This window comes from Salvelinus sp. IW2-2015, unplaced genomic scaffold (assembly GCF_002910315.2).
Source record: "Salvelinus sp. IW2-2015 unplaced genomic scaffold, ASM291031v2 Un_scaffold6270, whole genome shotgun sequence".
NCBI lineage: Eukaryota > Metazoa > Chordata > Actinopteri > Salmoniformes > Salmonidae > Salvelinus > Salvelinus sp. IW2-2015.
In genome coordinates, this window is record NW_019947533.1 from 4429 (window position 1) to 21426 (window position 16998).

General features: G+C 39.4%; 2 protein-coding genes across 2 annotated transcripts; both read left to right on the forward strand.

Moving 5' to 3' along the window:
* Window positions 1-628: 628 nt before the first annotated feature.
* On the forward strand, window positions 629-8069 carry LOC139026891 (uncharacterized). Its single transcript, XM_070442140.1, has 6 exons — window positions 629-1220; window positions 5198-5314; window positions 5561-5645; window positions 5773-6001; window positions 6365-6578; window positions 8012-8069. The coding sequence occupies exons 2-6, from the start codon at window positions 5247-5249 to the stop codon at window positions 8067-8069; spliced, it is 654 nt and encodes a 217-aa protein (XP_070298241.1). The 5' UTR covers window positions 629-1220; window positions 5198-5246.
* A 7055-nt stretch (window positions 8070-15124) lies between these two features.
* LOC139026892 (stonustoxin subunit beta-like) lies at window positions 15125-16633 on the forward strand. Its single transcript, XM_070442141.1, has 3 exons — window positions 15125-15319; window positions 15506-15552; window positions 16001-16633. The coding sequence occupies exons 2-3, from the start codon at window positions 15531-15533 to the stop codon at window positions 16552-16554; spliced, it is 576 nt and encodes a 191-aa protein (XP_070298242.1). The 5' UTR covers window positions 15125-15319; window positions 15506-15530; the 3' UTR covers window positions 16555-16633.
* The last annotated feature ends 365 nt before the right edge of the window (window positions 16634-16998 follow it).

Here is a 16998-nt window from a genome sequence, read left to right on the forward strand (position 1 = left end):
AGCACTTATACAAACAATTTTCTACTCTGAGACACTTTGAAGATATGGAACCAGATCTCAAAACATTGTTATAAAAAAAGCTTAGAATGTTTGTTTAACATAATAATAAAACATTAATAATTACTAATGTAACCCACTGTTAAAGACTGGGTTTAGTTGATTGTGTTGCACTGCTCATGTCCGCATTCTGGAACTGCCCGCGTCCCCGTACAGAACTATTCGCGTCCCAGTACAGAACTGCCAGCGTCCCCGTACAGAACTGTCCGCGTCCCCGTACAGAACTGCCCGCGTTCCCGTACAGAACTGCCCGCGTCCCCGTACAGAACTGTCCGCGTCCCTGTACAGAACTGTCCTGCCCATGTACGGTGTGGCGCCAAGCATATTGTCGGTTACACGCAGAGTGGGCTGAGGGGATCTTGGGGAAAAACGACAGAATTTGTTACAGTGTTGAAATGCCAAAGTTTATTGTTCAATTTGCTTTTTTGCTTAATGGTCAGCGACATCATGAGTGTAGCCAGATCATTTTCACTATCTATCCTTGTTTCATTTTGTGGTTCACCGGATTCATCATCGAGACGAGGGACAGACGAACGACCAGCTAGCTACCAGCAGCATCCTAGTTATCCTAGCTAGTCGGTACAGCTAGGTAATCTAGCTAGCTACTCTATCAGCAGCATCCTAGTTATCCTAGCTAGTCGGTACAGCTAGGTAATCTAGCTAGCTACTCTATCAGCAGCATCCTAGTTATCCTAGCTAGTCGGTACAGCTAGGTAATCTAGCTAGCTACTCTATCAGCAGCATCCTAGTTATCCTAGCTAGTCGGTACAGCTAGGTAATCTAGCTAGCTACTCTATCAGCAGCATCCTAGTTATCCTAGCTAGTCGGTACAGCTGGTAATCTAGCTAGCTACTCTATCAGCAGCATCCTAGTTATCCTAGCTAGTCGGTACAGCTCGGTAACTAGCTAGCTACTCTATCAGCAGCATCCTAGTTATCCTAGCTAGTCGGTACAGCTCGGTAATCTAGCTAGCTACTCTATCAGCAGCATCCTAGTTAACCGAGCTACCACTACATCATCACCGGCTGCCTGCATTTCTTGTGGACTGATGGAGCTCCCCGGTTGTTTCTTCCACCTGTTAAATCCCGTGGAGGGCTTCTCCCTCTCTCGTTGACGGATGCTGGCTACCTCTGTCCGGTTCTCGTCTCTTCACTAGATGGACGGTAACTTTAGTGTTTAACCCCTCTGTGTCCAAGGACCAAACTTTTTAATATTGTTTTCGGGGTGCCTCAAGTGGGCTGGACAAATTGCATTTTTAACAACATTTTTTCTGTTTAATAACTAGTTCATTGCATCATGGAGCCCAGTTTAATAATATTACCTTATGTCTCTAGTTATGAATTAATCGCGAAACAACAGGCCTTATTTTATGGCATTTTTCACCCTGCCAGCTCCTATTAGTTCTGTTAGGCACCGTGGCACCAACTCACCTTCTGAACGTTCTATTCCCAGTTCTGCGTCACAATGGCAGCTTCGCTATTGTTATCAATGAGACCTGCCGGCATTAACCGTGAACTCTGACCTCAGATAACTTATTATTAACAGGGTTACGGCATCTTGGTGAGCACACTACCTATTCACCTGTGTACACGTGTTGCGATGGCTGGCCATCAAACATGAAGCATCTTCCGGTGGTTAAAAAAATATTACCTTTATTTAACGAGGAAAGTCACCGGCCAGAGTCAGACGACGCTGGGCCAATTGTGCGCCACTCTAACGGACTCCCAATCACAGCCGGTTGTGATACAGCCTGGAATCGAACCATGGTGTCTGTAGTGACACATCTATCACGGAGATGCATTGCCTTAGATCGCTGCGTCACTTGGGAGCCTATACTTGTTTTCAGAAAAAGGTGTACAACCAAAACAAAACACATGTCCACTTTTCTTTTCAGGATGGCCGGAATACCCAGCAGCCAGAAGATTTAATTATTGTTTTAATTATTATAATTTTTTTTACGATTTGTTGTTTCTAATTGGCAGCTGGGTATTTTGATATTAATCTAAATCTTCGTTCGTAGGCATCGAACTGAGCGAACGCTGCGCAGGTTCACTGAGTTGCAAACCAAATGGATAGTTCTAGCTCATTGATTTGTAGATCTGACAAAGTTGCTACCTCGGATTATGAGCCTAGCAGGTGTCGTGCATGAGTTATGTAGTACCCACAGAAGGCCACAGGGAGGAGCAAGAAAACTATAAACCCATACTATTTTTTTTCTCTAAAAACCCTAAACCTAACAATCAATCAAATGTATTTATAAAGCCCTTTTTACATCAGCAGATGTCACAAAGTGCTATAAAGAAACTCTAACCCTACGTATTACCTATTTTAGTCTTAACCCTAATCCTTAACCTTAATTCTAGGGTAGGGTAGCCAAGAAAACTTTTAGAAACAATTTTAGTAATATATTATGTTAGTAAATAGCATTATAGTACTAAATAGCATTTTGATTACTTTGTTAACTTCATTAGGGTAGGGGGCACTATTTTCACCTACGGATGAAAAGCGTGCCCAAAGTAAACTGCCTGCTACTCAGGCCCAGAAGCTAGGATATGCATATAATTTGTAGAGTTGGATAGAAAACACACTAAAGTTTCTAAAACTGTTAAAATAATGTCTGTGAGTATAACAGAACTGATATGGCAGCGAAACCCCGAGGACAAACCATCCTCCCCACAAAAACAATTCAGCTTAGCACTATTTTCAATAGCTAGTATTTTAATAATAAGGCCAAGTCCTCCCAAATTGCAGTTCCTAGGGCTTCCACTAGATGTCAACAGTCTTTAGAAAGAGTTCCAGGTTGGTTTTTGGAAAAATGACCCAGAAATTGTAGTTTTTCGAGGTGGCTCCCATTTTGGCTTCAGTGTTTCCAAGCGCATGGAGGAAAGCACGTTCTTTCTTATTTATGTCTGGTAATGAACATGCTATTGTCTGTCTTAAATTGTCATTTATTTGCGTATTAGGATACCTAAGGTTTGGTTATAAACGATGTTTGACTTGTTTGGAAAAGTTTATCAGTAACGTTTGGGATTCATTTTGATGGAGAGAAACTGAGTGGATTATTGACTGAAGCGTGCCAGCTAAACTGAGTCACTATGGATACAAAGAAGGAATTTATCGAACAAAGGGACCATTTGTGATGTAACTGGGACCTTTTGGAGTGCCAACAGAAGAAGATCTTCAAAGGTAAGGCATTTATTATATCGCTATTTCTGACTTTTGTGTCACAACTGCCTGGTTGAAAATGATATGTCATGCATTTGTATGCGGGGCGCTATCCTCAGATAATCGCATGGTTTGCATTCGCCGCAAAGCCATTTTGAAGTCTGACACTGGCTGGATTAACAAGAAGTTAAGCTTTATTTTGATGTATAACACATTTATTTTTAAGAATGTTAAATATTAGAATTTAGTATTTTGAATTTCGCGCTCTGCAATTTCACCGGATGTTGGCCAGGTGAGACGCAACCGTCCCACGTACCCTAGAGAGGTTTTAATTAAAACCTGTCTAAGCGTTGTGCTGTTATTGTTTTATGATATTTATTATTGACATTATTAGACAGAACACCTGATCAACAAGCCACATCTTTTTCTTTTTTCAATGTGAATATAACTGTGATTATAACTGGGTGACCTAGTAACCTCCATGTGAAAATCAGGGCAGGTTTGAGACTGATCTAAGGAATTAACAAGAAAAATACACTTTATTCTCAGCTGCCTCACCAATGTCTGTCTGTGAATTAATAACTTTTATTACTATGTTTTTGCTCTCCAAAAAGCAACACAGCCCTAATACGAGATATATACCTAACTGTAAAGTAATGTGACTATTTTATAAAATCATGGAACATATAGTCTGTGGTTGCATGCTATTTTATGTCAATCATATTGCTTGTAGCCGTAAACTGATGCTTCGTGGTCTTATGCTGCCATCTATTGGAAATATTTAGCAAACAATAGCAGGTTTTGAACCCCGGGTATATTATCACTAGTAAGAACCTCAACCTTAGTATACATTAAAAAAAAATCTTAATATCTCATATTGGAACTTGACCTCGGAATAGAAAAGACGAGTGCATCATCAGCCCAGCAGTAACTTACATCATGCAACCCTCGAGCTTTGTAAATTTACATCAACATGCCCCTCATTTGCGCGAGAAGGCAGAGAGCTTGCTACCGCTCACAGCACAAGTTTTCTGGTGGGGCTGAGTTGGCTACCTGCGAGAAGGCAGAGTGGGTCGATGCTGGTTGATGAATTTGACAATGAATGTACTGGTGAAAACACGTTTTTCTCGACTAAAGTAGGAGGGGTGGTCTATCCAGGGAGAACTAAATTAATCTTTGTGGTCTTATGCTGCCATCTATTGGAATTAAGTAGCAACTGTAGTAGTACTGAATAATGTGTAAATCCTTACTAAAGTAGTAATTACTCAGAATTGCAAAATATATAATTTTCTAGATCATTTTACCACTTACAAAAAAATACTAATTTATAGCATAACAAACAATTAAACTGACATAAACCAAAAATACCATACAAATAGTTAATTAGGTATATAAAAATATTTTTTTAAACTATTTATTTAGATATGTGACATTATCTTCCAAAGTAACAGCCCTGTAGACAAAGAAGAGCTCTCCAGTAGGTACCAAAACATTCAAAGGCCATTTTCTCAAAAGTGAGGTTACAAATGTATCACCTTTCAAAGCAGAATTAGTTTCCCATTGTTCCTCGACCGTAGTCAACATTTTCTACCTCTGAGTCTCTACTTTTATCCAATGTAAAAAAAAAAAATTATTTAAAATGTTCTAAATGGACCGCATCGAGCCGGTTGGTCATAATTGAGAGTGAGGCAGATATATAGCATTTTGCAAAAAAACATGATTATTTGTATCTCTGGAATGAAACCATCAAGTGATAGATTTTAAACAAATACATGTCTGTTATTGAATAACCACGCCATGATTAGTTAGTGAAAAAACACACGAATCTCTCATAATTTCTTTAAACAATAAAAGCTAATTTAAGAACATTTCTGAAAATTGATGAATAGCGTTTTGGAATGAAACTCTTCTTATGTTTCCCCATCTGAGCTCAGAGTAGATGAGAGATGTAATGTTTGTCTCTGTTGTGTTGAAGDCCAATCAAGCAGGAGAGACCAGCCTCCCCTGTACCCAGCTGTGTGTCCATGAAGAGTGATGAGTCTATGGATCCTCCTATAATGTTTAGAGAGGGAGACTTTCCTACTGAACAAAGGTAAGAATAACTCATGGGTCATGGTCAGTGAGTTAAACAACACTGTCTCTAGTCATTTCTCCTCTCCCATTTCCCCATTTTATTTTTGTTGTTTTCATAATCCATAGGCTAATCTTTTTGTCCATTTTCATAGTCCTAAAACAATATTAAACAAGCACAACGTTCCCTCTCTGTGTGTGTGTGTGTGTGTGTGTGTGTGTGTGCACTCCCTGGATGAGGAGATGTAATCTCATGTTTTGTCCACAGAAACCAACAGGAGAGATCAGAGTCAGAGATTCTCAGTGGTCAGTCTTCCCAGAGTCATCAAACAGACCTGGCCTCCATATTCAGTGTATGTGGTCCTGTTATGTACATTTGTTTTTGTTTACCTCAAGTAAAGTTGATCTGTCAATCATTCATTAATGTGTTGATGAGAACATTTCTTTTCTTGCTTAACTTATTTACTTTACTTATTTCAGATGCTTGAAAATAATATTATTACATTTGTGAAGAACGAGCTGAAGATGTTCAAGAGGATTCTTAGTCCAGAACTCCCAGAAGGCTTTGAGAGTCAGAAGCAGGATAAGGAAGTGGTGGATGCTGAAGATGAGAAGCAGGAGAGCAGTGCCAGAGAGGGGGCTCTGAAGATCACACTGCACGTCCTGAGGAAAATGAACCAGAAGGAGCTTGCTTACACACTGGAGAAATGTAAGATCTGTCTGCGTCATGTTGAATGATGTTTTATAACATTTAAAAGCTGTAGCTAAAGTAGCTGTGTAACTCAATGATATTGTAGCAGCCTTAATAACACAACACCTAGTGACCTCATCAAGTAGCAGCAGGGATGTGTTGTGGTTAATTTAGAGAGAGAGACAACATTAATAATACCATCAATAATACCAATAATAATATAATCAGTCACACCAGTCTGTAATGTATTATGAAAACATTTACACATTTATGTAGTCAGTTAAGAGAAGACATTATTATAATGTAAAACTTTATAACAGTCCTACAATACTGTAGGCATTAAAACAGACGTAATATTAATATCCTCTGTGTTATTTCTAGATTCAGATGAGCTTGCTGTGATTTGCCAGCGTGAACTCAAATCTAATCTAAAGAAGAAGTTTCAATGTGTATTTGAGGGGATCGCTAAACAAGGAAACCCAACACTTCTCAATAAGATCTACACAGAGCTCTACATCACAGAGGGTGGAACAGGAGAGGTCAATAATGAACATGGAAAGGGGCTTTTTGGGGGGGGGGGGAGGAAAAAAAAGACGTTTGAACAAAACCACGAACAAGAAGACAGAGACCTGCAATATGTAAAGACATCTTAAAACCTTAACTGGACAAGACAAACGTATCAGAACTGTGCTGACAAAGGGAGTCGCTGGCATTGGAAAAACAGTCTCTGTGCAGAAGTTCATTCTGGACTGGGCTGAAGGAAAAGCAAATCAGGATGTCCAATTTGTATTTTCATTCCCTTTCCGGGAGCTGATTTTTATGAAAGGTGAAAATCTCCCTTGATTGAACTTCTCAATCACTTCAAAATGGAAACCAAACCAATCAGGGAATCTCCAACTATGACAGTACAAAGTTCTGGTTCATCTTTGATGTCTGGATGAGTGCCGACTGCCCCTAGATTCCAGAAGAACAAGATCTGTTTTGTGACGTCACCAAGTCAACCTCAGTGGATGTTCTGCTGACAAAATCTCATCAAGGGAAATCGCTTCCCTCTGCTCTCCTCTGGATAACTACCCGACCGCAGCAGCCAATAAGATCCCTTCAGTGTGTGTTGACCAGGTGACAGAGGTACGAGGGTTCAATGACCACAGAAGGAGGAGTACTTCAGGAGAGATTCAGTGATGAGGACATGGCCAGCAGAATCATCTCACACATAAAGACATCAAGGAGTCCACATCATGTTGCACATTCCAGTTTCTGTTGGATTTCTGCAACAGTCCTGAACCCATGCTGAACATGATAGAGAGAAGAATGCCAAGACTCTGACTGAGATGTACACACATTGTGGTGTTTCATACAAACAGAAGAATGAAAAGTATTTGGAAAGAAGAGACAGGTCCACACTGGAATAAGGAGATAATTCTGTCACTGGAAAACTGGCTTTTCAGCAGCTTGTGAATGGCAATCTGATTTTCTATGAAGAAGACCTGAGAGGCTGGCATTGATGTCATGAAGCCTCCGTGTACTCAGGATTTGCACTCAGCTTCTTAAGAGGAAGTGTTGCTGTACCAGGACAAGGTGTACTGCTTGTTTCTGAGTTCAGGAGTTTCTGGCTGCTGTATATGTGTTCTCTCTTCATCAACACAATAGATCGAATGGACAAACTGCTTAACAAGAAAGTCTAGTTGCTTTTACAAGATGCTGTGGTAAAGCTTACAGTTTGAGACGGGAAACCTGGACCTTTCATTCGCTTCTTCTGGGCCTCTCACTGGGAGTACCAAAGAAGCACTTAAGGTCACTGAAAGACAAGGAAGCAGCTCACAGGAGCTGAAGAAGTCAAGTACAATCGAGAAAATAGGGAGATCCGCTCAGATGAGGAGCATCAATCTGTTCCAGCTGTCTGAATGACTGAATGACCATTCTATAGGTGGAGGAAGATCGCAAGCTTCCTGAGCTCAGGAGTTCTCGTAGAGCAATGTCTACCTGCCAGTGGGTTAGCTTTGGTGTTTTTGTGTTACTGACTTTCAGAACAGAGCTGGATGTGTTTGACCTGAAGAAATACTCCAGATCAGAGGAAGTCTTCTGAGGCTGCTGCAGTGGTAAAGCTCCAGAGGTTTCTGGTGAGTATATAAAATGACATACAGATAATATCAGGAGAAAATATTTAAGAGAGATATGTTTTATAATGTTTAATATATAATTTATTTTGAAAACATAGATATACTATACATATAGAATAGTGGCTTGATTTTACATTAGTATAATTATGATCGTTCAATTCTAGGAGACGGAAAATGAAATCTATATGTTTGAGAGAATAAACATGCTTCTGCATGTGGTCTTCTGCCTACTGGTGTTAAATGAACAGTGTGTTGTGAAGTCATGATGATTTTTGTAGGCTGTCAGGCTGTGGAGTTCACAGAGGAAGGCTGTGCTTCTCTGGTCTCAGATCTGAGATCAAACCCGTCACACCTGCGAGAGTGGATTGAAGTAACAAATGACCTGAAAGGATTAGGAGTGAAGTTTCTCTTCTGCTGTACTGGGGAATCCCGTGTACAACGTGGAGGAATCTGAGGTGCAGTAATTTGTAGTTGGTCAACAAGTGATAATGTGCTAATACAGACCTCAAACACAACAATATCAGCTTGATGTATTGTGTGCAAGAAATATGCGTCAATAGCTATGTTGACTACTTTAATACATATTAAGTGATTGGTCAGAATAAACATCTTAATGACTCTTCAACTGGGGGCTAGATAATAAAAGTGCTCTCTTTCTAAACGGTGAAATACCGATTGTGATCATTAAGGAACTAGACATATGGGTAACTACTTCAAAGGAGAGCCGTTTGAAAAGTAAACTTTTTTTATAAAATGCGTTTTTTTGGATGAATGTGACTTCACGTCCCTCTAACTTTTACTTGGTACTCAATCCGGATCCGGGAAGGCACCCCCTCACAGGTAAAAAGTGACTATCATAGCTAAGCATAGCGTTCACAGTAATACTCGCATTAAATATATTAATCACAAGTCCATAGAACCAGATGAAAAGATAGATGTGATCCCGCCATCAATTTTCTGATTTTTAAATGTTTTACAGGGAAAGACCTATTAAATCTATTATTAAATCTACCACCGATAGCAAAAGACACTTTTTTTTTGTCTCACATTTTTTTCCCTGCATGGGCAGCTTATTACAATTTCGACTAAAATAAAGATATATATTATAGCCATAACCCAGAAACAACTTCATAAGATGACAGTCTGTACATATTTATGGTATGAGCATTGTTTTTCTTAGAAAAATGGGCATTATTTCAGGTTATAAATCACGAGTTTCAACATTGCAGCTGCATACTGAAATAGCCGATGGAAGTCAGCCGGAATAATTACATGAGACGACCGTCAATTACCAAAATAACTCATCTAAAACAATTTCTTTGAAAATACCAACAGGCATACAGCAAGAATGATAAGACAACATTTTGTGAATCCACAGCCTCATTTTCTGATTTTTTAAAATGTTTTACCAGGGAAGACACAAATAATTTAAATCCTTTAGCCTACACGTTGTCAAAGAACCACTTTTTTTACTCCCCACTTTTGTTTACCTCCACCGTAGGCTATATTAATTGACTAAATAAAGATATTATTAGATTATATTTATATAGCCACTAACCCAAAGGAAGCAACTTCATACGATTGACATGTCTGATACACTATTTATGGTAATATTCTAGCATATGTTTTTTTTAGAATATTCTTTGCCATTTTTTCAGGCTATAAATATAGTTTTACATTGCGCCAAACTAATCACACTCCAAGCACTAGCATAATACAGGCAGCAACGCTGTTAGTTCCTAATTAATGCATCATAAAACTATTTCTTAAAATACACAGCGTACAGACAATTGCATACACAGATCTTGGTGAATCCAGACAATATTTCAGGATTTCTAAGTGTTTTACAGGCGAAACACAATTATTAACGTTATAATTAGCTTACCACATCGAGCTAACAATCACCCCAGGCATTGATTCAAGGCAAAAAAGCGCGGATAACGTATCACAAAGAATATATACATTTTTTCACTAACGCTTTTCCAGAATTCTTCAGATGACGATCGTAAATCATTATTACCCAATGCATATAAGAGTTTGCTCGGAATTGGTGATATTTAGCATCACAAATCGTGCGTATGCAATGCTAATCTGTCAAAACATGGCCATGCATTCTGGCCCCGGCCATCCTGGAAGCACGCACAAGTTTACGATTATTTATCGATCTAGATTGACAAAAAAATACAGGTTGGACAGCTGAATGAAAGATGCATTAGTTTTATTATGCAACGCTGAGTTAGACTTTTTTAAAATTAACCGTTACTTAGCAATACAGTGTGCGTTGGCAGCAGACTAGTAGCCAAACAATGGCGACACATGCGTTTACATCTTTTCCACATAAACTACGGATAGAAATATAAATAAGTCTTACTTTTGGACGAGCTTCCATCAGTATCTTGGGCAGGTGTCCTTTGTCCAAAAGCAAATCGTTTGCATTTGTTGCTAAAACGTCCTCTTCAACTTGGACACTAGCATCTAACAATAGCTACGTGGCACACACATGTCCAAAATCACCTCACGATACAGTACTACAAAATTGTCCGAACAAGTAGCAATTATACCCGCATAAATGATATATATGGTTTCACATAACTTCGTTATGATGTTTCTAACAGCTATATCGAATGTAAATTACAGACGGATCATATCTAAGGCCGATAACTGATGCGTTTCAATGCGTATTCCTGTAGGTCATTGCGTTGCGTAATGGCGAATGTTCGAAGAAGAGAGCGCAGCTTCGCTTCCTTGCCCTTTTATAACGCTCTGAGAATATACGTAGAAACACCATTCCACTTCTCATGGTTACTGACATCCAGGGGAAGGCGGGTGCAGTTCATTTCGATCCATAGGGCACACACAGAGCTTTAAACTGATCTGAGAAGAGAGAATATTTTTCTGACCTTCGCATGTCCTGTTCATGATTTTCGCTGTAGAAAGATTCTGGTTCACCCACAGACATAATTCAAACGGTTTTAGAAACTAGAGATTGTTTTCTATTCAATAGTAAGATATAAATATGCATATTGTACGAGCCAAGAATTTGAGTATGAGGCAGTTTAATTTGGAGACAATATTTTCCAAAGTGGAACAGCACCCCGTATTGAGAAGGTTAATAACAGACTTGTATGCCATCTATAAATACGAATACACATTTTAAATTACGAGCCTAGTTGGTTAAGCCACGGAAAAACACAGGAACCTTCCCGCTAGCCATGATTGGCTGAGATAATGCCTGGGCTGGACATGCCCAGAGATGAGTCTATAACATGAGCTGGTAGGTAATCTTTTCTAACCTTGCTTTAAAAAAAACGATGTCATGTACTAGAACTGCAACTGCGCTCTATTTTCTGGAGGACCGAGTTTTGAAATCAGTGGAATGCCCGGCGGAATTAGTATGATAGCTAAGGACATAGAGAAAATTCTACCATTTGATTGCAAATATGCAGAGGGTCGAAAAGAGAACACACAGAAGGCTTTTGTATAAAACGCATGTCTCTGGATTACATCTTCAAACTAAGGGAAACCATAGCATCCGTGACAGAGGGAGAAGCGTCCATCCATGTAAACGGGATAGTCTAGCTAGCTGTCACATCCTTGTCTTTGTACTTGTCTCTCCACCCCTTCCAGGTGTCGCCCATCTTCCCTATTATCCCCAGTGTATTTATACCTGTGTTCTCTGTTTGTCTCCACCCCTTCCAGGTGTCGCCCATCTTCTCTATTATCCCCAGTGCATTTATACCTGTGTTTTCTGTTTCTCTGTTGACAGTTAATCTTGTCTCGTCAAGTCTACCAGCATTTTTCCACTTGTTTTTCTCTAGTCCCTGTTTTCCCGGTTTTGACCATTCTGCCTGCCCTGACCCTGAGCCGACCTGCCGTTCTGTATCTTGTGACACTGCCCTGGATTAAAGACCTCTGCCTTCCCTTGACTTGTCATTTGCCTGACGCCTGTTTTTGCAATAAACTTTTGCTACTTTGAACTATATGCATCTGGMTCTTCTCCTGAGCCGTGATACTAAATACATTTTCAGATATGATATGTTTCTAAATTTGTCTAATGTCAAACAAGCTGCATCAACCATAACCTGAAAGTACAGCTGTCACGCTGCTTAACACATTGTGTTCAACAACCATATTAACAGACTGTTTTTATAAATATTGTTTTGTTGCATTTAGCTAATGACAATGCTGTTATGGAGGTAATTACTTTGGTTTGTGAGGTCAGAGTTCAGCATGTGGAAAAGTTTTCATTTTAAGTTAAATCGTACTGGTAGGTAGGTAGCTAKTTTTAGCTGGCTGGCTCGCTAGCTAACATTACGTATATGATCTGTGTATTAATATTATTCGTATCTCAGAGCCATTTGCATTGCTAGTTATAGCCTAATGTTAGCTAGCCAACATTGAACCTGGTTGGCTAGCTATCCGCAGATTCACCAGGGTAGTAATGTTATAAATTGGGATTATGGTTCATAGTTTAGCTAGCTAGCTACATGTCTAAACAAAAGACTCCACTATGCAAGTAACCATTTCAACTAAATGTTTATGATGTCACTGCGACAACTGTCGATAGACGTAGCTGGTAAAATTCTGCTCACTCGTCTGATTGTGCCAGAGCACAGAATAACTGTAAATTTACGAACGCTCAACACCCGTAAAATGGCCGGTGTCAGTGAACGTTGGCAAAAAAAACATAATTAAATTGTTGCCAGCAGCACAGTTAGTCACCAAAGCTCTGGATAACATAAACAGCCCAATCAGCTTGGATCAACCCTACTCCTCGGCCAAAGCATCCAGTGTGTGTTCTGAGAGCCAAACACTCTGAATTTACGAACACAATCTGACAATTCTCTGAGTTCACGAACGCCCAAAGCACACAGAGCACTCTGGTACTCCAGATTAAATGTATGAACACACCCGTAGTATAAACCAGCCTTTAGTCTTAATCTTTGGTTTAGTACATGGCCTCACATGTGAATCCTTAAAGAGATGGGTGGAAACAATGCTGAATGGGTGTAGACAGAGAAGAGCTCTCCAGTAGGTACCAAAACATTCAAGGGCCATTTTCTCAAAAGTGAGGTTACAGGTGTATCAACTTTCAAAGCAGAACATTTTCCCATTGTTCCTTGACTGTAGTGTGATATGCCATTTTCTAGCTCTGAGTCTCTACTTTTATCCAATGTAAAAAAACACAATTTCAAATCTTGCTACATAAGACCTGAATTGAGGTGGTCGGTCACAAATATCTTATGTACTGTCACCACATATGAAACATTTGGTCTGAAATCCAAAATGTTGGAGTATAGAGCCACATTTAAAATGTTAGCTTCACTGTCAAAATAGTTATGGTGTGGACTGTTTACTCAATACAATCTAAATCTGATACCTCACTGTCTGTCTTTTGACTGATACTGCTATTTAAACTGGTCTGGTCAGTCTACTCAAATAGTTGTACAATACCTTTTTTAATGATACATCCATCTATGAATTATTATGGCAGGTTTCAGGACACTGATAAATATGACAATTTTGAAAAAATATAATGCTAGTCCATTTTCACCACCACAAGAATAGCAGTGTGATTTTAACCTCTTGGAAATAGGGGGCGCTGTTTTCACTTTAGGGAAAAATCGTGCCCAAATTAAACGGCCTCGTACTCTGTTCTAGATCATACGATATGCATATTATTATTACTATTGGATAGAAAACACTCTGAAGTTTCTAAAACTGTTTGAATTATATCCGTGAGTAAAACCGAACTCATTTGGCAGCAAACTTCCAAACAGGAAGTGAAAATTCTGAAAATGGGGCTCTGTGTAAGGCCTTGCCTATTCAATTGCCTTATATTTATGGATCTGTATGCACTTCATACGCCTTCCACTAGATGTCAACAGGCAGTAGAATGTTGAATGGGGTGTCTAGCTTGATGTGAAACCGAATGAGAGCTTTTGGAGTGACAGGTCCGCCCAATTGGCAGTATTTAGCTGCGCACCAGGGAACACCACATTGTTTTCTGCAATGCGTTAGGTATACACGACGAAATACTCCGTCTTGGACGTTATTGGATAGTAATGAGAAAAACATCAAGATGAATTTTCAACTGAGTTTGACCAGTTTATTCAACGTTTATTGTGACTTGTAATTTTTCGTTCCATGCGCCAAGAGTTGATGGACATGTGCGCTCCACAATGCTAGCCAAAGTTGCTAATTAGACAGAAGAAATGGACATTCTAAAACAAAAACAACGATTTATTGTGGAACTAGGACTCCTTGCACTACATTCTGATGGAAGATCATCAAAGGTATGAGAATATTTATGATGTTATTTCGTATTTTTGTGGAATATGTTGGCTCCAACATGGCGGAGAATGGCTGGGCGCTGTCTCAGAATATTGCATGCTGTACTTTGTACTAAAGTTATTTTTTAAATCTAACACAGCGGTTGCATTAAGAACCAGTGTATCTTTCATTTGCTGAACAACATTTATTTTTTAGCAAAGTTTATGAGTTTTTTGGTTAGATTACGTGACTGTCCAAAATTTCTCCGGACAATTTTGGTGCGATATTTGGCGCCGTATTCACAATGTAAAAACCAGGATTTGTAGCTATAAAATATGCACATTTTCGAACAAAACATAAATGTATTGTATAAACATAGATGTTGTAAGACTGTCATCTGTGAAGTTGTTCAAAAGGTAGTGATTCATTTGTATCTCTATTGTAGGCTTTTGTAAAGCTATGTTTGCGGGTGGAAAACATGTCGTTGTTGTGATTTGGCTTTGTGGTATGAGCTAACATAAATAATTAATTATTGTGTTTTCGTGTAAAACATTTTTTAAAAATCGGACATGTTGGCTGGATTCACAAGATGTGTATCTTTCATTTGCTGTATTGGGATTTGTGATTTCATGAAATCATATTCACAATGATATCCCTGTGGCGCAAGGCTAGGCTATGCTAGTCAGCATTGTCTGACGAAGGAGGGATCCCGGATCGGGAGGGAGAAATCGTAGAGGTTTTAATTTGAATTTTTCCTGACTCTTTGCAGGCTGTCAGGCTGTGGAGTCACAGAGGAAGGCTGTGCTTCTCTGGTCTCAGCTCTGAGGTCAAACCCCTCACACCTGAGAGAGCTGGACCTGAGCTACAATCACCCAGGAGACTCAGGAGTCAGACTGCTCTCTGCTGGACTGGAGGATCCACACTGCAGACTGGAGAAACTCAAGTATGTAGAGGGTTTATGTCAATGTTCATATCAGACATGTTTGACTTATCAGGCCAGTTAAGACAAACATTCTGACCACCACTTGGACTAAGGTGTGTGTGTGTGTGTGTGTGTGTGTGTGTGTGTGTGAGAGAGAGTTCACATGTATCACTCAATGACTGTCTGTTCTTCTGCTTACCGCCACAGTGTGGAACATGGTGGAGAGAACACAATGAAACCTGGGCTTAGAAAATGTGAGTGTTGACTGCTGTGAAGAATATGACTAAGAATAAGTCTTAATTCAAGTTAAGTCAAAGTCAAAGACCACCATCATTACTTACTTGGTCATATTAAATATCAGCTGTAGTTCTACAGAAGCAGAAATCAGGGACACCAAAGTTTACAAAGAGTTGCTTTGACAATGTGTTTGTCTGTGTGTGTGTGTGTGTGTGTGTGTGTGTGTGTGTGTGTGTGTTGCGTTCGTGTTACGTTAGAAATTTGTGTGTGTGTGTGTAATTGGAATAAGTGTGTTTTATATTACCATACAGTATAACATATGATCATTCAACAAGTCTCAAGTTACCTTAACTTCTCCTTTTGATACCTAGAAACATCTACATTAAATGAATTAGTGAAAAGTGAGTTAACATTCTAATGTGAATGATGATGATTACTAATATTGTGTCTGGTTTCATCCATCAGATGTCTGTGATCTCACACTGGACCCAAACACAGTAAACAGACTCCTCTCTCTGTCTGAAGAGAACAGAAAGGTGTCACGTAGGACAGAGGAGCAGCCGTATCCTGATCACCCAGAGAGATTTGAGGACAGGGAACAGGTGCTGTGTAGAGAGGGTCTGACTGGGCGCTGTTACTGGGAGGTAGAGTGGAGTGGGGGAGGGGCTGATATAGCAGTGACATATAAAGGAATCAGCAGGAGAGGAGGGGGTAATGACTGTGTGATTGGATTAAATGACAAGTCCTGGAGTCTGTTCTCCTCTGACAACAGTTACAGAGCCAGGCACAATTATAATACCACTACCATAGACGTCCCCTCCTCCAGCTCCCACAGAGTAGGAGTGTATCTGGACTGGCCAGCCGGCACTCTGTCCTTCTATAGAGCCTCCTCTGACACACTGACCCACCTGTACACATTCACCTCCACATTCACTGAGCCCCTCTATCCAGGGTTTTGGCTTTACTATGACTCCTCAGTGTCCCTGTGTCAGGTGGTCCCTGTATCAAACACAACATGATGTTTCACTCTAATCAGGGTCATGTTCAGTAAGACACACTGGAGCAACAATGTAGAATATCTGTCTAGTGTGTAAACATATGATAGTAAATATTCATGAATACACACCACTGAAGTTATGTTTCTATATAATCAATGCTGTTTTCTATGTTTTATTATAATCAATGCTGTTTTCTATGCACCATTCTGTCATTATAATATATACTATTCTGTCATTATAATATCCACTATTCTGTCATTATAATATCCAATATTCTGTCATTATAATATCCACTATTCTGTCAGTTTAATATCCACTAATCTGTATTTAATATAAACACTATTCTGTCATTATAATATCCACTATTCTGTCATTATAATATATACTATTCTGTCATTATTATATCCACTATTCTGTCATTATAATATCCACTATTCTGTCATTATAATATCCACTATTCTGTCA

What these genes read in the sequence shown, in the direction of transcription:
- LOC139026891 (XM_070442140.1), top strand. Translation starts at nt 5,247, where the DNA reads ATGAAGAGTGATGAGTCTATGGATCCTCCTATAATGTTTAGAGAGGGA. An exon ending in GACTTTCCTACTGAACAAAG is followed by an intron (nt 5,315 to 5,560) that starts GTAAGAATAACT and finishes TTTTGTCCACAG; the next exon opens with AAACCAACAGGAGAGATCAG. An exon ending in GGGGGGAGGAAAAAAAAGAC is followed by an intron (nt 6,579 to 8,011) that starts GTTTGAACAAAA and finishes ACTGACTTTCAG; the next exon opens with AACAGAGCTGGATGTGTTTG.
- LOC139026892 (XM_070442141.1), top strand. Translation starts at nt 15,531, where the DNA reads ATGAAACCTGGGCTTAGAAAAT. An exon ending in GAAACCTGGGCTTAGAAAAT is followed by an intron (nt 15,553 to 16,000) that starts GTGAGTGTTGAC and finishes TTCATCCATCAG; the next exon opens with ATGTCTGTGATCTCACACTG.